The following is a 21873-nucleotide window of genomic DNA, read 5'->3' as shown; positions in this document are numbered from 1 at the left end:
TTCCTGCTTTTTCCCCATATACGTCGATTCCTTTAGCCTTAAGAGCTAAATCTAACTCTCACTTGAAAACATCCAGTTCCTCATTAGTTCCTCATGTGTTTGCAAGTGGTACTTGGTTCCCATCATGGTTCATAAACTGTATTGTACTTCTCCCATCTATCTAGGCTGTCAGATAAAAATAAATGCGAATAGATACGTTTTGTTTATTTGTGGAGGAAAGAACTGCAGATGCTGGTTTAAATCTTCAGACTGAAGAAGGGTCTCGACCCGAAACGTTCCCCATTCCTTCTCTCCAGAGATGCTGACTGAGTTTCTCCAGCATTTTGTGTTCACCTTTTTTGTTTATTTATTTTATATACGTAAGAGGAAGTGTGGTTATCGGTTCATTGAAAGCAACATGTGACACCCAATACAGTCATTCATTTGATTCAATGTTTTCTATATTTCACCTTAATACTATGTAGCCTTTACAATTAGAATTGCAGTGTAATGGGCCTGTCCCACTTGGCGATTTGTTTTAGGCAACTGCCGCCAAATGTCATAGCTGTAACAGGTCGCCGAAAAAAACCGGCGCCAACCTACATCATCCTGGCAACAACCTACGACATCACCTACTACAGGAGAAGTCAAACTACGCTCATTGGCGTCAAACCCATTGTCGCCGAAAAATTTTCAAGTTGAAAATTTAGCAGCGACCAGAAAGACACTACGAGAAAATAGAAGCAGAAGTGGGCCATTCACCTCTGCAGGTTTGTCTGCCATTCATCAAGGTTGTGGCCAATCTTCTAGCTCAGTGCCACTTTCCTACACTAATTCCATATTCCTTGATTCTCTTAATATCCAAAAGGTTGTTAGCCTTTATTGAAAATATTCAGCAGCAGATCATCCACAGCTATCTAGGATAAAAAAATTCCAAAGAGTCACTATCATCACTTCAATCCGAAGTGACAGACTGTTAGATATAGACAAAGTGCTGGAGTAACTCAATGGGACAGGCCGCATCTCAGGAATGAAGCAATGGGTCATGCATCAAGTCGAGACCCTTCTTCAGGCTGCGAGTCAGGGGTCTAGAAATATGGAAAGGTAAGGTGTGAAAACAACAGATCAAAGCAGATGGTGATAAGGATATGTAGAATGGTTCATTGTTAGCCGAGGGGAAGGTGACAAGGAGGCATACACAATCAGTAAAAATTAATCAGAAAGACAGTGAAACTAGTTGGGGTACCAGGGTGGGGTAGGGATGGAGAGGGAAAGCAAGGGTTACTTAAATTTGGATAAATCAATATTCATACTGCTGGGTTGTAAGCTGCCAAAGCGAAATACGAGCTGCTGTTTGTGCTGGGCCTCACTCTGACAGTGGATGAGGCTCAGTATGGGAATGAGAGGGGGAGTTAAAGTGTTTAGCTACTGGGAGATTATGGAGGCCTACGTGGGCTGAGCGGAGGTGTTCAGTGAAACAATCTCCGGGCCTGCGCTTAGTCTCGGCGATGTATAGAATTCCACACCTGGAACAGCATATACAGTAGATGAGGTTGGAGGAGGTTCAAGTGAACCTCTGCCTCACTTGATTAGGACTGTCGGGGTCCTTGAACGGGGTAGAGGGAGGAGGTATAGGGACAAATATAGCATCTCCCGTGGTTGCTGGGGAAAATGACCTGGGGATGGGGGTAGTTTGTGTGGGAAGTGATGAGTTATTTAGGGAGTTGCATAGGGAACATTTTGTGACTATTTTCAGTGTAAACCTGCATCTGCAGTTCCTTCTTACACATGACAAACAGTTATCCTGTTTCTGCATACCCCAGCAATGGAAACAACATCCCTGATTCTATCCTTTCTATTTTGTATTGTTCAATGAGATCACGTCTCTTTTTTTTTTGAATGCCAGAGGCTCCTTCTCAGGGATCAATCTGGTGAATCTTTGTTACACTCCCATTTTTGCAAGTATATCCTTCTTTAGGGAGCAAATCTGTACACAATTAAATAAGCCAGGTGGAGTCTCATCAGGATACTACATAACTTCAATAGAACTCTGAATGCAATATTCTTAGCTCGGATGTCTAATTATTGAGTGTACATTTGTGATTAGGGTTTTGCAAATTGTTCAAAATCAAGAAGACCACACATGAAGCAAGTTTTATTATATGTCTTTATTTATTTACACACAATCAGCTAAAGTACCTCTGCATAAATCTGTTCATGAACGAATTATTCAGCTATTTGATTTCAGAAAGATCAATATAATTGTGTACTTTGAAATTAAAATGGAAATACTCTTATGAAGGTATTGTTCTGGTGTGGACAGCCTGATGAAGAATTTAATTTTTTGTGGAAATAGAACAATTTTACTTTGAGAACGGTCAGGTGCTACTTTTCTTCCACTGTAAACGCTGTGTAATTAATATTGAGACACTGCTCAAACATACCTTGAGTGTCAGGAGCACAGTGTAGATCACAGCAAACACATACACCAGGAAGGAACACTGAAGCTCATTTAGGAACACGGAAATCCATGCAGATACATCCCAATGCCAACCCAGATGTGATAAGCCTAATTAACTTCAAGTGCACTTTTCAAATTCTACTTTTTCTTTTAGATAAATTAGTGGAGTGGAATAGAAATTTTATTATTTCCCAGTAGAAAAGAACCTGTTGCAAACAACTGTAAGTAATACTATTGTAGAATAACAATAAGTACAGTATTCAGAATCACAAAAAAAAACATCCAACCAATACTGATGCTTATTGAAACAAATCTCTTTCAAAACCATTTGGACCATATCTTAAAGAAAATATAAATTTAAAAAAACAGGAATTATTTTAACTAGGGGGTAGGATACATTGAAAATATTTGTGTCACCGTTGTACACACATTTCTTCTAACAAAGATATCAATCCTACTGTTGTTTGCAACCAGTTTTTTCCCACTTTTCAACTACTCATGGCAAAATAACTAGCAGCCAATTGTTCAGGTGCAGCCACACAACTACTACATTTATGCTGTCCAGCTCTAGCCACCATCTCCAAGCACAGTGCTGCAGACAGAGTAATGCCACAAAACAAAAGTTATTGTAGGGTGAAAAGTACAGGAGAAGCACATTGCAGCTGGCAGAAAAGAAAAATCACGGAAATGTTTAAAGATAAAAGAAAGAGGTGGGGGGTTTTTAAGACTTTTCAGACCAATTAAAATTCTGGTATCTGGCAGGAAAGTTTTTTTTAATGCATTCTCACTGTAGTACTGCTTTAAAGTTAATTAGTTTGACACATGTTATGCTTTTAGATTTCCGTTTAAGAAATAACGTCAGCAGCTTCTAAATTCAGTAAGACTTGCTGTCCCTTTAATTGATGAAGGAAATAAAAGCCTTTCATGAAGAACCAAGTAATACTCACAGGTTCCAGATGTTGGATGTGGACCACTTCTCCTATCACTCCCTGGCTCAGCAGCTCCTGCACAAATAAACCATGACATCATTCGGTGGATTTGCATCTTGCAATCAGCAACCACGTTTCCACTGCTATCACTTGCACCGACATCCTATCAAACCTCAGCATGCAAATTCGACTGTAAAACGTATGCAAGCCCCTACACGACAGCTCATGAATCCCCTCCACATCAGTGTTGACATCCAAGTCAGATCTCCACCTTCTTTCTCTCTTTATTTGCTGTGTTGTGAACATGATGGAAAATTCCACTGTAAAAAGCAAGAGGGCGGTTCTGTGGGCAGAGTTAAGAATTCAGACACTGAACAGACTACCCAGAAATAATCTTGTCACTCAAATGTGCACTGGGCTTTCACAGGAAATAGCCTGGTTTAGCACACAGAGAACTGAAACACGAACAGCAACCTTCGGGGCTTTCTGTCCGCCATTACATTTTATTTTGCTGATTTGCTCAAAATGAAATTATTATTTGTAATTTAAATCTCTTGTGCATTATTTTTAACTCTTCATAACCACAAATATCAAGAAGAGAAATGTAAACAATCAAATTAATTAAAAGTACTTGCACTGTCAAAATACATAACACTTCACTTACAACACCAACAGATTATGAAAATAACTGCAAAGGGACTTTCCACAAAAGGTGAAATGAATGTTCCCAAAAAGCAAGTATATTGTGGTAAGGAAGACCAACCAGATTGCAATCTGTTGTTTTGATACAAGGGTTCACATGAAAAATGGAATTGATGGCTTTGTGGCCAGGTTTGCAGACGATGTGAATATAGGTGTACGGCCAAGTAGTCCAGAGGAAACGGAGTAGAAGGACTTGGACAGGTTGGGAGAGTGGGCAAAGAAATGGCAGATGGAATACAGCGTGTGGCAAAGTGTGCATTTATGTGTTAGTAGGAATAAAGGTGTAGACGATTTTCTAAATGGGGAGAGGATTTATGAAATTGGAGGTGCAAAGGAGCTTGGGAGTGCTGGTGCAGATTCCCAAAAGTAAGGTGTAGGTGCAAACTGCAGGTGCTGAAATCTTGAGCAAAACACAAAGTGCTGTCGGAACTCAGCAGGCCTGGCAACATCTGTGAAGGGAATGGATAATCAGTTTGAAGCAGGGTCCCAACCTGAAACGTACTCTCTGAGTTTGCCTTGTACCCCAGCTTGGTAAACCCAGGAACAGCACCGTGAAGAGCAAGATAGCCCAGGTCCAAGATTCCAGCATCAACATATAGAATACACACCATAGCTTCAGGAACTTGGGAGTCGTAAGGTAGTAAACAAAGGTCTGTGAAATCTTTTGCCAGCCTAGTTTTGATGACAGATTGATTGGACTGATTGGCCGTCTCAAACTATGATCAAGGCTGACTGAGATTAGCTGTTCTAGCTATTTTGTTGCTCAGTCCATGTTACTTCTCATGTTTACCCCTTGCAAGAATGTTATTAATATATGACAATAAAAACATTTTAATAGCTATTTAAATATTAATGATCCAACCTACATATAGGATTGTGCAAAATGAGTTCAACACATCTATTTTTTGGGTTTCATTAAATTTCTCCTGTCTTTTAGTTAAATTGAGTAAAGCCCATTTGATAGTTTAGAGTGAAAATCTAGTGCCCAAGCATGAGTAGCCACTCAGACTAGGAAAGTTGCAGGGTTGGTTCCTCATCTTGATAAAAAATGTAATTTACATAATACTTTTAACACAGGAACACATCCCACGTATTTTGAAAATATTTTATCCAGGTACGGACTCAACATCTTCAAAAGTCTGTAAATAATGCATTTCTTTCCATTGTGCATCACGGGATTTCTGCATCTTCTAAGATTTCACTTATTAAACCAAACTCCATCTTACTCCAAGTCTTTTGTTTTAATTATTCATTTTTGTGGATCTGGATGTCGCTCGCAAAGTCAATGGTTGCCCTCGAGAAGTGTTGGTGAGCCACCTTCTTCAAAATGCTGCAGTTCTTTTCACAAAGGAATTCTCGCAATACTTTTCTTGGTGGGGAGTTCAGGATTTAGCTCCAATTATGATGAAGAGACAGTGATATATTTCCAAGTCAGGATGGTGTGTATATTGGAAGGAAACATAGATACTGAGTTTGTAGGTAACTGAGCTCTTGACCTACTTGACTTTAGATGCTACATGCTTAGTAAGTGCTAGTGAGGTAGCCCAGGCAAGTAACTGTATGGTATTTTCCAGATTGGACACGCTGTAGTCACTGGTGGATGGAATGAACGTTTAGGGTGGTTGTTGCGGTACCAATCAAATTTTATCTAGAACGCAGTACGGCATTTTCAGGACAGTGGATCCAGGCAAGTTGAGAACATTCCATCATACTCTTGAAATGTATATTGGTAAAGTATCTGGGATTTCAGTACTACAGAACACACAGCCTTCAACCTGCTTTTGCAGCCACAGTGTAATGTAATTGGTACAGTTCATCCATCCAGAGTTTGGATGAAGTTGCCCCCCCCCACATCCCACCCCATCTGCATGCCAGAATGAGAGGACTTTAGTGTACCCTTATCTGCCTTTATACTCCAGATGGAGGAATTCTGCAGACTCCCATCCAGAGCATGAGCTGTGCATTTGCTACCTTTGGTCTTCGTTCAAGTGTTGATCAATACAAGGAGCAAAAAATAATTAGCCAATCGTGAACACTTGGAGTTGCTTTCTATGCCCATGTTTGAATTGATCCCAGTCTTCATGTGGTCTGGAGTCAATGCTGAGGACTCCCTGAGCTAGTCAGCTGTGCTGCCCTTCTGATGGCTCTGTCGAACAGTGGTACAGGATGTTCTTAGGAAGACGTCTGGCATGGTGCCATGTATAATATTGTGATGCCAATCACATTCGCTGTTGGCTAGTCTGTGAAACAGCCCTCCCAATTTCAAGAAACGTCCCCATATGAGGAGAACTTTGTGTCTACCGAGCCAAGCAATTTTACAATGTTTGAATTTGATGTCCAGATCTGGTTTTATTCTTTCATTATTTCAATGTGACCCTTGTGATACAATTAATCAGCCTGCAAGACAAATTTAGAGGGCATTCAAGAGTCAACCATATTATATGACTCCAGGTCCACTACCGACAAGACTTGAAATGCTGGAGTAACTCAGAGGGACAGGCAGCATCTCTGGAGTGAAGCAATGGGTGACGTTTTGGGTCAAGACCCTTCTTCAGAGCCCAAATGTTACCCATTCCTTCTCGCCAGAAATGCTGCCTGTCCCACTGAGTTACTCCAGCATGCTGTGTCTATCTTCAGTGCAAACAAGCATCTGCAGTTCCTGCACAGCCCAGACCTGGCCAGGACATGAGTGAACCAGTTGGTTTTTACGACAATCTAGTGTTATGGTCATCAGAATAATATTTGTTTCACTTTGAATTCCATATTATTAACTAAGCTTGAATTCCACAGTGGTCTTGTTGGATTTTATATTTCCATGTTTGGGCTTATAGTCCAGATCCCTGTATTACGTATAAAAAAAATTAATTGCTGCACCACCACCCACGTATCCTAAAAATTCTCATTAAACTAATTTTTTCTGTATTCTAGCTTAAACCATTTCAAAAGAAAAGATTGCCTACCTGTAAAATCTCAATTATAATTTTGGGGTCTTGCAAGATATACTTGCGAAAGCCATGCTAGGTAATTGTCAAGTAAAAGTGAGTGTATTTTATCAATAAATAATTTTCTGTTAACTCCCCATGGAAATTCTGAGGATGTGATCAGTGTCACAAGATAATTTTCAAGTATTTCTCTGCAGTATGAAGCCAATAGCAAGGTTGTTTGATAATCAAACATATAAACAGATTATACAAAAATATTTGCTGTGATTCCAAAACACTGTTTAAAGTTTACATTGAGAACATGTAACCCTTTATCTCAGTTCAATATGTGGTACATTTTATGCTCTCTTCTGTTTCAGTTCCTGATAACTGTTGCATATTTTACATAATTTGGAAATAAATTATCCTTATCTAATTACTGCAACAACCTCACATTTAATGCAAACACAAGGAAGCACTGCATAGTAGAATGAAATTAGCACAACTTCATTTAATTCAGCACAAAGTTAAAGAGTTCAAGCAAAAAACTCCAAAGGCTTTGGCCGGAAAATGGAACAAATCAAAAACATTTAATTGATAGTTCTAAACGTTTATAGGACCTTAGTGATACAATGTTAATCTGGATAGACTTGCATATGCAACAAGATGAAGATAACCTAATTTATTTCACATGCAGTAAGTAACAAAGAAATGTTGGACATAACATCAAGAGAATGCCAACGTGATGACTGCATTGGTGCTGCCTTCTACACCCATGCAGAACTCATCAATTTCATCAATCACTGCAAATTTCCATCTTCCTCTCAAATTCATGTGGACCATTTCTGACACCTCTCTCCCCTTTCTTGATCTGTCTCCATCTCAGGTAACAAGTTATCCACCGATATCTACAACAAACCCATTGAATCTCACAGCTCCTTTATTCAACGTCAATCACGCTAGTTGCTGTTCACCTTCGTACCAGTCCTTGTAACTTTCACTTGTTAGCCGCTAAGGACAGTGGAAGCATGCCCTGTGCTGCAGTATCTTCAGCAGTTAGGAGCAGATGGGAACCAACATACTAGACAATGTCCAGGCTGGGTTAACTTTAAACATTGAAGTGCTTGTTTATAAGATATTGTACACAGCAACATAACTTCCAATGCAAAAATATATACACCTTAAATGAAAAATCAGGCGTGACAGCATACCATATTCCATCATTTTACTTGCTAGTGCTGTGGTGGGCCCCCCAGTATAAAATACTATGGGAATCCTCACAGTAATTTATGGACCATAGAGTGTTCACCAAAGCAGCAGGAATATGGATGTATTCTTCACTCCCTTTCCTAGAGACATTGTTTCCAAAGCACCATGTTATGCTCCATCTTACACTAAATGAATAGCAGAGGGCGACTTTCAGACATGCTACTCATGAGTCCACCACCAGGAGGTGTGAGAGAACTTTAGTTTTCCAGTGTTGTTTTTCACTGATACATTATATTTTTCTTGCTCACTTCTTCCCTTTTGCATTCCCCTTCTTCTGTTTACATGTCCTCCAGAGAGACCATCCAGAATTGAAAAATCTTCACTCCCCCACCCAGTCAGTATCATGTACCACATGTGCCATTCCGTCTTTCTTGGTCATCACAAACATTCCCTTTGTTCTCTCCATGCGTCCCACTACTCTTCAAATTATTTCTAGTGTATTTCTGATGAGCAGACATCAAACTGAAACTGTGTCTCTCCTCAGAAGCTGCTTAAGCTGCTGAATGTTTCCACCATTCTGCTTTCATTTCAGATTTCCAGCATCTGCAGTTTTTGATTTGGTTTTGGAGTGTGAGAACAACCAAATGCCATGGGGATTGACAATTTAAAATAGTGCACATTCTTTGGAAAGAATCTTATCATAAATATCCCAAAGATTTTCACATCAAAGGTCAGGGCCAGCATATTCTAGTAAGGAGAAGGGACATGGTTGGCAAGATAGGGAACGTGATGATGAGTGAAGATGTAAATTTGGTCAAAATGAAAAGAGGAGGCATATTTAAAGTCAAGGAAGTTGAAATTAGTCATGGCTTTTGTTGAATATAAAGAAAGCAGGAAATAATTTAAGCAGGGAATTAGGAAGACTAGTACGGGCCATGAAATGTCCTTGCAAATAGAATAAAAAAGAATCCGAAGACTTTTTCTATATGTATTAAAAACAAGAGGGTAACTCGGGAGAGGGAATTTCTGCTTGGAGCCAAAGGATGTAAGTGAGATACTAAACAAATACTTTTCAACGATATTCACTAAGGAGAAGGACATGGAGAATAGTGGGATCAGTTTTGTGCATACTAATATGTTTTACCATTTGAGCCCGGAGAATAAGCCCCAGGGCCTAATGGGATCTATCCCAGTTTATCGAGAAAGGCAAGAGAGGGGATTGCTAGAGCCTCGACACAGAGCTTTGTATCCTCTCTAACCACCAGCAAGGTCCCAGAGCCAATGTTGTTTATTTGCTTAAAAAGAGAAATAAGGATAATTCAAGAAACCATAGAATGGTGAGCCTCACATAAAGTGGTAGGAGTGGCACGAAACGTTGCCTATTTCCTTTGCTCCATAGATGCTGCCGCACCCGCTGAGTTTCTCCAGCAATTTTGTCGACGTCCAATGATGGAAAGTAGTTTTGCCTTGACGCATGTTTGAAATACCCTCACATAAAATTGAGGAGGAGTACGATTGGTAGAAATAAATATTTTATTGAATAGACAGCAAACAAACTGGCTGCAAAAGGTGTGATTTGTTGTAGTACCCAGAGTGAGAAGACTGTAATTCCATAAGGTATCCTGTAAATCTGAAACAAACTCATATAACCTTTGCCAGTTATGGCATCATACTTAAAGCCACTGTATAATCTCATTCAAATTCCTGCCAAGGATTGCATTTACCAGATGGATGATCATGAACAGCAACAAGCCTCTACGCACACTGTAGGGTTTTATTTATTTCTTGACTGTTCTCAAAGCGGTCTGAAAAAGAGCAGCTCATACTGTGGCAGGCTTCAAAATGCCCTACCTTATTCTGTGCTATTACATTGTGTTCAGTCAACAAATACTCAATGCACAGAGATACATTCAAAAGAATGAAAATGATAAAAAGAAACACTGGACTAATAATCTGATCACTTTGGATACAGACCAATTTGTTTCTGAATTATAAAAAGCAGTTTGATGAATTATTGAGGAGACTTGTTCCATCAGGAAATCTGAAGTATCAACTTGTCCTCAAGGTGAACTCCCTCTATCTGAATTTTAGTTTAGACTAAAATATAAAATCTACTTTTATTGGTATTCCTTCTGACTTAGTGGGTATGGAAACTACTCATCGTACGAGAAAGCCACTTATGTTCATCCGCAATCCCTGGTCTCAGTTAGCTGATCTTAACTGGGACATCCAGCGGGAGTGCTACAATTAATACTGTATGTACTGTTTACGGTCAAACGTCTTTCACTTGTTCATTCAGCACAAAGTGATTCTTGTGAAAAAAAAAAACTGCATCTAAAGCTTATACAGCTAGTGTCTCTACAGAGATTATTGTGATAACTGATACCTTTAATAAAATGAGTATGGACATTTTACAGCAAAAGAGTAAAGTGCATACACATAATTTCTTTTAGCTCTCCGTCAGTTTTTTTAGGTAACAATTGGGATATATTTAAGAAAGAATGAATACATTACTTGTTAATGGTAATTAGTTTCTCCTTCTGAGGCAGTCCTCAGGATTGAGACTGGCCTGTTTTTGTGGGGCACTGAAGTGACTGATGAGTCCAATGGAGGAAACATGGACTCTTTTAAAGATTGGCCTTGCAGGGTAGATATGAGACTTGAAGGGCTTCTATGTTCGCACTGTATGGACTTAAACTTCTCAAGACCTGCCCGAATGCTCCTTCTCAACTTCGAGTGGTTACATGCCAGACACTCCCAAGATTCAGTTCCAATGTCGCATTTTTCTTTCATGGAGGTTTGAGCTCATCCTAGAATCTTTTTCTTAATCTCCCTGTAAATCCATTTTAATTATTATTGTTTCAGAAGTCCTGTGTCAAGCATTTGAATTACGTGATCTGCTCAACGTAGGTAAATTAATATTGTGGGTCCTTTGTGCTAGAGATGTTGGTCTGGGAAATGGGGAGAGAGAGGGGGAGGAAGAGTGAGACACACAATTTTAACAACCTTTTATTCACGGATTTTTTTCAGAATTTACAGACTGAGAAATGGCAAGGGAGCAGTCCATGAGGGTGAAATCCCTAACAAGTAGAGCCAGTTACTGACACCTTCATCAACAGCTCAATATCTGAAAATTACCCGCTAGATTCTGTTTGTGAGAGCAGTACTAGTAGTGATTCACTCTCATCCTGATAAACAAATCCAGAGCAAGAAATTATTAAATGTAATATAGATGGTAGGCCTGCTGATGAAAAGCATTGAAGTTTGGACCCCAAAAGCTTGAGAACAAACCTCATGAGAATGTAAATCGTGTGAACACAATCTCAAATCTAAATGAATTATAAAGTACAAATATCTGGAGGAATTTCAAATTTGCCATTCATGGAGTAGATACTGGAACTCATTCCCGTTTTTAATAAATTTCTTATTACTTGAGGACAAGCAAGTGAGTTCTTCACTCATTATTAAGTCAAAGTTAATCAAGTTATGTATTACATGCTGGTTTGTAGGAGCTAGCTTTGCATAAGGTTAGTGCTCCTTTTCTCCTGCTCCTAGAGAACAACAGTGGCTATACAGCATATGTATTTCAGAGGGGGCAAATGCTTTGGGAGGCTCTGAAGCCATGAAATGTGAATAAAGAGGAATTTGTAGATGCAGTGTATTTGGATTTCCAAAAGATATTCTGAGGGATAGGATATACAGGCATTTGGATGGGCAAGGGCTGATTAGGGATAGTCAGCATGGTTTTGTACGTGGGAGGTCATGTCTCACAAATAATATTGATTTTTGTGAAGACGTGACCAAAAAGGTTGATGAGGGCAGAGCTGTAGATGTTGTGTACATGGACTTCAGTAAGGCGTTCCACAAGGTTCCGCATTGTAGGTTGCTCTGGAATCACATGGGATCCAAGGAGAGATACCTGAAAGGATAGCAAATTGGCTCCATGGAAGGAAGCAGACAGAGGGTAATGGTGGAAGGTTGCTTCTCAGACTGGATGCCTGTGACTAGTGGTGTGCCTCAGGGTTCGGTGCTAGACCCATTACTGTATGTCATCTACATCAATGATTTGGATGAGAACATACTGTAGAGGGCAAGATTAGCATGTTTGCTGATGATACAAAAGTGAGTGGTTTTGCAGATAGCGAAGATGGTTGTGAACGATTGCAGCAGGATCTGGGTCGATTGGCCAGGTAGGCAGAGGAATGGATGATGGAATTTAATACAGAGAAGTGTGAGGTGTTGCATTTTGGAATGTCGAAGGGCAGGACCTACACCATAAATGGTAGGCTTCTGGGTAGTGTTGTAGAGCAGAGGGATCTAGGAGTACAGGTGCATGGTTCCTTGAAAGTCGAGTCGCGGGTAGATAAGGTGGTCAAAAAGGCTTTTGGCACTTCGACCTTCATCAGTCAGAGTATTGAGTATAGAAGATGGGAGGTCATGACGCAGATGTACAAGACATTGGTGAGACCGGATTTAGAATATTGTGCTCAGTTCTGGGCATCATGCTATAGGAAAGATATTGTTCAGCTTGAAAGGGTTCAGAAAAGATTTACGAGGATGTTGCCAGGATTAGAGGGTGTGAGCTATAGGGAGAGGTTGAGCAGGCTGGGTCTCTATTCCATGGAGCACAGAGGGTGCGGGGAGATCTTATAGAGGTATACAAAATCATGACAGGAATAGATAGGGTAGATGCACAGTCTTTTGCCCAGAGTAGGGGAATCGAGGATCAGAGGACATAGGTTCAAGGTGAAGGGGAAAAGATTTAATAGGAATCCGAGGGATAACTTTTTCACACAAAGGGTGGTGGGTGCATGAACGAGGTGCCAGAGGAGGTAGTTGAGGCTGGGATTATCCCATCATTTAAGAAACAGTTAGACAGGTACATGGATAGGACAGGTTTGGAGGGTTACGGACCAAGCGCCGGCAAGTGGGACTAGTGTAGCTGGGACATTGTTGGTCGGTGTGGGCAAGTTGGGCCTGTTTCTACACTGTATCACTATGACTCTATGAATCTAAGAGGAATTTGTAGATGCCATGTATTTAGATTCCAAAAGATATTTGAAAAGAACCCTCATAATAGGTTTCTGCACAATATAAGATTACAAGGGAGTAGCTAACTGGTAGAAAACGGAGATGTAAGTAGAAAACAGAGACCCAGAGATACATGGATTCATTTTCTGATTTATAATTATTATTTACGGAGTGCCACATGGACCAGTGCTGGGTCCTCAACTATGTACAATCCATTTTGATAACAGATGAAGGGACAGAATGTAATGTTGCCACATTGGCTAATGTTTCAAAATTAAGTAGGTTAGCAAGTGGGAGGAGGTCACAATGAGCCTGCAAAGGGTCACAGATAGGTTAAACAAGTGGGCAAGAAGCTGGCAGATAAAATATAATATGGTAAAATGGAAGGTTTACACTGAATGAAAATAGAAATTATAATTAAAATTGTGTTTATCTTTAAAAAGTGCAAGTACATTGGTATCATGGGTGCTAGTACATGAATAATAAAACATTAGCATGCAGATAAAGTAATTAAGAGGACTAGTTGAACATCAGTCTTTATTGCAAAAGGTATAGAGCAGTGGTTCCCAACTTTTTTAGTTCATGGCCCCCTTGGGCTCTTTAATTTTTCTGTGCCCCCCCACCCTGACATTATTAGCGGAAAAAAGTGGCCCCCTTCATTGAACCTGTGGCCCCCTAAATCCCCAATTGTTTCTGTGCCCCTCCCCCTGAAATTTGCCATGGCCCCATATGGCCCCAGGTTGGGAATCACTGGTATAGTGTATAAGAGAGATTTTAAAGCAACATTACTAGGCACTAGTGAAACAGTACCCGGAATATTGCATGAATTCCTGGTCTACACATTCAAGGAAACATGTACTTTCTTTGGAAGTAGAGCAGAAATACTGGATTTGATTGTTGGGGCGAAGAGGAATGAAGAAAAGCTAAGCCATTTAGGCCTTAACTCATTGGAGTATAGACAACGAGAGAAGATCTTGAATGAGGGCAAGGTATTAGAATAAGAGGGTAACTGACCGAGATGGGAAGAACTGTTCCTCGCAGAAAATCATGAACTTTTGGAATAATATATCCCAAATTGCCGTGGAAGCAGAACTATTAAATATATTTAAAATGGAGATTAACAAACCTTTAAACTACATGAGAATCGTGGGGATATGGGACAGGCGATATGGGGGGGGGACTTGGCAAGTGGTGTAGTTGCCAAGACCAGAGCAGCCATGATGTTAATGAATGGCAGTGGGATCAAGGGGCCAAATTATCTCCAACTTCTGGTTCTTATCAAAAGGTGTTACATTATTGCTATTTTTCTATTGATTAGTATTCAGTAATTTCACAGTGGAAAAATATACTTCTCAGTTGGCTTTCAAAATGCAGATAGTTTAATGGAGAGAAATTGTTTAAGGACTTGGTGAATTGGCTTCACTTAGCCATGGCGCAATTATATTTAGACTAGGATTGGTGGCAAAGGTCCAATTGGACCGAGTTCTCCCTGCAGCTCCTGGCCTGCTCATGACTCATACTGGGTGTAAACAGGCAGTTCTGCAATTCTGTCCAATGTCAAGTAACCTAAATGATGTAAATAAAGTCCAATCTCACTGAAGTGAGGCCGTGTGATTCAAATGCTGATTTCCTGAAATCTATCAACCACAAATCATCAACTGTAAATTACTATTGTGTGCAGTTCTGGTCGTCCCATTACAGGAAGTAGTGGAGTATTTGGCGAGAGTGCAGAAGATGTTTACCAGAATGCTGCCTGGAATAGCGGGTATTAGCTACAAGGGAGAGGTTGGACAAACTTGGATAGTTTTCTCTGGAATGCTGGAAGTTGAGGGAAGCCCTGATAGAAGAATATAAAATTATGAGAGGCAAAGATAGGATAGATGGTCAGGACTTTTTTCCCCAGGATGAAAATATCAAAGACTGGAGGGCATTAGTTTAAGGTGAGAGGAGCAAAGTTTAAAGAAGGCAAGGAGCAAGTTTGTTTCCCTACACAGAGAGTGGTGGGTGCCTGGAACATGCTGTCATGGGTGTTGGTGGAGGCAGATATGACAGTGGTTTTTAAGTGGGATTTAGATAGGCACATTGATGTGCAGGAATGGAGGGATATTGATCTTGTGCAGGCACATGAGATTAGTTTATCTTGGCATCATGTTTGGCACAGTTCTGTGTTCTGTACTGTTCGATAATCAAGGTCCTAAAGATTTATTACGTCTTTGCACAGAGTGACTGACTACAGTAATGGAGACAAACTTGAGGTACTCAATATGAGCAAAGTGGCTAAAAGGATCTCTCAAAGTATTGTAAACATTTGGAATAAAGATTTTTTCAATGGAAAATAAGAAATATTTGAAGCATGTCATATTGGGAGAAAATATTAGCACTAGGAATGTTTACAAATTGTGTTATGAATGCAGTGGACAAAATTATATCCTTCTAAACTGTAACCTATTCTACTGCGATTCCAAAGGATAGAAGCAGCAGAGGAACAAGTAAATTTGCAAAGCTGTATTACTGCTGCCAATTATTTTTAAACACATTTATAGGTCGTGGGGGCACTGCAAGCCAGCAGTCTATCAGCAGCATGTTTGTTTTTTCTATATTTTTTGTTTTATTTTGTGTGTTTTAATGTATGTTTATAATGTTTCTCGGTGTGTCTTGTGTGGGGGGTGGTGGGGGGGGGGGGGGGGGTAACTCCGTTCGGGGGGAAACCGTTTTGGTCGCCTCCTCCACGGAGTGGCAACTTTTTCCATGTCACCTCCCACGTGGCATAACATCGAGAATCGGTGTGGCCTTTCCCGGAGACGTGCCAAAATGTTAAGATATCTGCATTATTTTGTAGAACATGACTCTTATTGGAAGAATACATTATGAAAAGCACCAGGTACCTATATTGGTTCCAGTTTGAAGTTCTGCTAAATGTTATATGTAGAGGAGGAAAGCATCATCGGGGTGGATGAGTCAGCTTAATCACAAAATAGGCTTTTATGTCCTGAATTATGGTCAAGCACCAAGTTACTACAACTGCACTTGTTGAGTAAGGAGCCAGGTGTAAAGACAACAACATTGATTCCCCATCAGACATCCATTGGACTGGAGTGATGGCTGAAATGTAATGGGTAGGAAAGAACTGCAGATGCTGGTTTAAATCGAAGGAAGACACAAAATGCTGGAATAACTCAGTGGGACAAGAAGCATCTCTGGAGAGAAGGAATGGGTGACGTTTCGAGTCAAACCCCTTCTTCAGACTAATGTCAGGCGAGTGGGCAGGACAGAGATAGAATGTAGTTAGAGACAGTAAGACTGGTGGGAGAAACTGGGAAGGGGGAGGGGGTGGAGAGAGTGGGAAAGCAAGGGCTATTTGAAGTTAGAGAAGTCAATGTTCATACCGCTGGGGTGTAAGCTACCCAAGTGAAATATGAGGTGCTGTTCCTCCAATTTGCACTGGCCCTCACTCTGACAATGGAGGAAGCCCTGGACAGAAAGGTCAGATTGGGAATGGGAGGGGGAGTTAAAGTAGTGAGCAACCGGGAGATCAGGTAGGTTAAGGCGGACTGAGCGGAGGTGTTCAGCGAGATGATTGCCAAGCCTGCGCTTGGTCTCACCGAAGTACAGAAGTTGACACCTGGAACAGCAGATACAGTAGATGAGGTTGGAGGAGGTGCAAGTGAACCACTGCCTTACCTGAAAATTCTGTTGGGATCCTTGGATGGAGTTGAAGGTGGAGGTAAAGGGGCAGATGTTGCATCTAGTGTGGTTGCAGGGGAAAGTACCTGGGGAGGGGGTGGTTTGAGTGGGAAGGGACAGGTTGACCAAGGAGTTGCGGAGGGAACGATCTCTGCGGAAAGCAGAAAGGGGTGGAGATGGGAAGATGTGGCCAGTAGTGGGATCCCGTTGGAGGTGGCGAAAGTGTTGGAGGATTAGATGCTGTGTGCGACGGATGATGGGGTGGAAGGTGAGGACAAGGCGGACCCTGTCATGGTCAGTCGGGCTCCCCAGATTTTGCTGCATTCATCATAACAACCATCTGGATATATTGGCACAAAACTGGCACAATTAAGTCCACAAAGATCCCATGGCACAGAAACAGGGAATGTATTAATCCCTGCAGCACTGGGATGGAATCAGTACCAGTGAAGCTCTAATGATCCACTACCTGCAGCTATCTACCAGAGGGAAAATAGTTCCCTTTGATTAAATGGTCTCAGCAACCACACTGAGAACCATTCTGTGGAGATAACATTTTTGTTGCCAATTCTGGAAGGAAGCAGAAACAGAAAAACCTAAAGTCACATGGCTGATCACCTATTATGCCTTTGTTTCTCCGATAGAAAATGATTGGTGTGTTTCGCTGAATAGTGTTGATTTTGTAACTACTAAATCTTTGGGAAGAACTAAAATCATGAAAAGGCACTATGTAAATGTAATTTTTCTTTCATGATTCATGAAAACAGATTTTTGTAAACTAGACCATCTCACAGAAATGCAGATATCAATTCAACATGTGAAATAAGAAAGGATAGCAGTTACAGTAGTAGAATAATGAAACAATTTTCCCGTAGTAATAAATGGCATGATGTTCATTTCTGCAGTTATCAAATATTGCACACTTCTTCCTAGTTAACACTAACTAATTTGTTCTTTTAATCTGCAAACTATCCATCAATTCACTCAAACAAACACTTCCTGCATTTGATGCTAAATCCAGTGCTCTGGGAAAGTAATAAGACAGCTGGAAGCAATTATATTGCCTACAATTTTAAAACGAAAAGATTTGGACTGACGAAACAGTATGTCTTTTGTTGTTCAGATAAGTGGTTTCTCGTTGAGCAAATCCCAAACTACCTGTCTGCAATTCCAAGGAGAAGCTACATAAAACTATATCAGTAAGGGAGTACACACACAACCCACCCTCGCCTCAGGATATCAAAATGTCATTAACGTCACAAAATACTTTTATCCGAAGCCTGCAGCTCGCCCATAAGTTAACATGAGACAAACGTAAAATAATTATGGCAACAATTAATTTGTAACTTTGATAAGATTGCACATTTTGACAATAATAACATGGATTAAATGTTCATTTGTCCTTAAAAACATCATGCCTCTTTAGTTCTCAAGTAAATTATTACTATAAAAAACATGCTATGTGTTCAAAGAAAAAAAAATGTTATTTGTGGTGAGTTACAATAGTTAAACATTGATGAGTTAAGAGGCCCAAATAATGTATCTGTATTCTCTCAACCTAGAAATGTATCTAATGTAGAAAAAATGTTACACCATTTTTATTTATGCACATTATTTAACACATACATAATTATTTTTACTTCCGGTTAACTAGGGCCAAAGGGATTGTTTAGATTAGTCCCCAAATCCTCTTCGTTTTCCACTGAACCTTCCTATTTAAATGCAAGAGATGTAACTGTTGTCCATTTTTGTTTTTCCTCCCACCATCCTGGGCCCCAATTAATCATTCTTAATAAAACAAACTACTTCTTCCATATTTAGTATGCGGTATTCACTGCTGCCATTGTGGCCTTCTCTACACTGGGAAGACCTAATGTAAACTGCATGCCCACTTTGCAGCACGTCTTTTCTCTCTGTAAATGAGACTCCAAAACTACATAATCTGTCCTCTCTCTGACCCATGACCAAATTTCTGTCCTTAGCCTCTTAGACCTCAACTTCATGTTGGACATTTTTTAACCATTGGCACCAACACACGTTCAACAATTTCTGATAACAAAACTGCTACCTTTACTGACACTTCCTTGAGTTACCTCTCATTCCTTCTAGCTGATTTTGCAGCTGAAAGCAAGAATAATTAGAACTTATCTGATTTTAAATTGATAGTCAGGCCATATGGATAAGTACTCTGAGCTCAGCTTTCAAGTAAACGTACCTTCACTTTTAAAACTGCTGGTGAGTATCTCAGGACATGGCAAACTGAAAGAATCACATTGTGCTTCATGCACGCAGCAACAATTTCCTTACAATCATCAACAGTTACCTGGTTAACAGAAGAAACAAGATCAACCGAGTTATTTGAAAAATTGTACTCTAACAAAGTTTACATCCTCAGAAATGTTCATAGTTCATAGGAACAGAATTAGGCCATTCAGCCCATTGAGTATACCCCACCATTCAATCATGGCTGATCTATCTTTTGTTTTCAACCACATTCCCCTGCCCATAACCCTTTACACCCTTACTGATCAAGAATCCGTTTATCTCTACCTTGAAAATATCCAAAGACTTGGCCTCCACTGCCATCTGTGGCAATGTTAGGAAATAGAGGGTAAAAAACAACAAAAAACTGCTGCCTAATCACATGACGTGAATATTTCAGATTAAGGTGATATTGTGCAAATTCAAGGGTCTGAAAAAACAGATCTTTAAATATTAGGGAAATCAAGGATTACGGGGTTAAGCAGCACTGATCAGCCATGATCTTATTGAATAGAGCAGCAGGTATGAGAAACCAAATGGCCTTAGTTTGTATTTATTCATATCTTAGTTGGAATGCCATTAGTTTTACATGGTAACTAGTAGCTTGAACAACTTGTCAGAAAAGAAGTGATGCCAGGCTACCTGGCTTGTTTAAGGTTCTGGATGGGATTTTAAACGGAATATGATACGGTACAATAAACGTTTTTCATCCCTGGAGGGAAATTGGTCTGCCAATATAGTGGAATACAGTGGAAGCTATTTATCAAACTTGCCTCACTGAATGGATCTACAAAAATCCCATCTCCTAATAACAGAATTTTCATGTTGAACCTCATTTGCATATTAGTACAACATTATTGAATTGGGGATGAAGATGCATTTAATTCAAATTTAAGTGAATAGCTTTTCATCTTAATCATAGTTAAGTCAGCTGACCATAAATACCAGTGGGCACGGTTACAGGCCAGGCATCATCTGCACTTGTGCTGTGGGTGTAACTACTGGACATGTTCCCAGGGAAAATCTATCTTTCTTTCCGAAGTTTCACCCTCACCTACAATCTGCATTTTTGATCTAACCTAGCCATGAGTTGTCAATCCTTTTCTCCATCCCTTTAATGATTGCTATTACCTGCAAGGATTCTGCATACTCTTCTCCAGCCTTCCATTTTACAGCAACCCTGAGCCTGCATTTTCTATTCATACCCAGTACTTTTCCTCTCCCACTGCCAAGTTATTTCAATTCTCTGACCTCCACTTACCTAAATTTATTCCCCCCCCCCCCCCTCCCTCCCCAATGTTTTTTGGCCTCTATAAGCGAGTTTGGTATTCTGAAAAATACAAGGAATCATGGGATTTGTCAATGGTCACTCACTATAAAGAAAAAGCGAACTAAGTACTGGCTGCATAAACTGTGTATAAATTCTTATCTTTATTCATAAGTTATGTGTAAAAATATATTTAATCTGAGGAATGGGGGTGCCAGGTAGCGGGATGGAACAGCGAGAGAGATGCGGCAGATGCGAGTGGAAGACAGGTAGGGAAGCTGGACTGGCGGAGAAACATTTTCGGCAGTTGTTTATAGCGAGTGACCTTTGACCTGGGCATGCGCAGTCGGAATACCGAACTCGCTTATTCTCCTCTTCCCTTTCTGTCTCTGTGCTTCTTTCTGCAGATTTTCCAACTCCTTTTCCCTTCTTCCTCTTAACTCCGTTTCTTACCTCACTAATTGCCCCTCACACCCCACAGTCGATCAATGTTTTGGCCCAAATATTAATAATTAGTCTAAGCTCGTCAGTACATTTTGTGGACACAATTTCTACAACTAATACATCAGACAAGTTCATAATTCGCAAGGCACACAACAAACTACCAGAAAACAAGATAAAGAGGAAGCCAGCATTTTTTTTTTTTACTGTTTTACCAGCTTTGATTATAGCCAGATATTTAATAGCATCTGCCAAATTACAACAGCAAATCCCAGGGTTGTGCCTATTTGCAGGGATTAAGAGTTTGAAAGGTGACTCCAGATGTCTAGTTTACCAGAGCAATGGAACAATGCATTGTTATTACATGGTATAGTATTCCCCTTCTTACAACACATAATCAACCTCTTTACTGAAAACACAGAATATATTTGTGATTAATAAAAAACTGGGTAGCAAATATTTTTCTACATAATTTCAAACTAGACTACTTGCCATTAATCCATTTTATCCTCAATAATTTGTTTTTATTCACATGATAAAATTATTCCAGGGGAGAAACTGTCAGGCTTCAATTCCAGTGCAAAGCCTCATACATGGCCACTCATAGTAGAGATGCTGCTTCATTTTCCAACCAATACTAGGCAATAACTTTTATCTTTCTGTGATAGAAATGGAGCCGGGTAAAATTGCCCGCATGATTCCAGCTATTCCACTGTAGAGTTCCAAATGCTTTTGAAGAATGAAAGCATTTACATTATTATCCCTTAAACAGGTTCCCCCCCCCCCCCCCCCCCCCCCACCCCCATCTTTCTCCAGATGGTATACTAACTGCAAACATCTAGTTTTATTCTACTTTGCACTTGAGCTGGCCACCAGGGAATACATGAGGATGGGTTTGGTGACTCCCACCCATCTGTTCCATTTGATTTTAGGTATGTTTGTTTAGCTTTAGCTCTGCCTGTCAAACACGTGGGTATTTAGCATGAG

The 21873-nt window shown here is 40.2% G+C and overlaps 1 protein-coding gene across 6 annotated transcripts in view; it reads right to left on the bottom strand.

Moving 5' to 3' along the window:
* zgc:154075 (uncharacterized protein LOC556929 homolog) overlaps nucleotides 1-21873 on the bottom strand; it is a 132299-nt gene that overhangs the window by 69044 nt on the left and 41382 nt on the right. For all 6 annotated transcript variants that reach the window (XR_008725861.1, XM_055659296.1, XM_055659294.1 and 3 more), the window contains 2 exons: nucleotides 19132-19239; nucleotides 3388-3444 (listed from right to left, as the gene is read on the bottom strand). Coding sequence is in view for 5 of the 6 variants with exons in the window: in XM_055659296.1 (XP_055515271.1) it covers nucleotides 3388-3444; nucleotides 19132-19239 (165 nt within the window). In the remaining variant the exon portion in view is untranslated. The remainder of the gene's footprint in view (nucleotides 1-3387; nucleotides 3445-19131; nucleotides 19240-21873) is intronic.

This window comes from Leucoraja erinacea, chromosome 30 (genome assembly GCF_028641065.1).
Source record: "Leucoraja erinacea ecotype New England chromosome 30, Leri_hhj_1, whole genome shotgun sequence".
Taxonomy (NCBI): Eukaryota; Metazoa; Chordata; class Chondrichthyes; order Rajiformes; family Rajidae; genus Leucoraja; species Leucoraja erinaceus.
The sequence above is the reverse complement of the archived record's forward strand: the minus strand, read 5'-3'. Positions and strand labels throughout refer to the sequence as shown.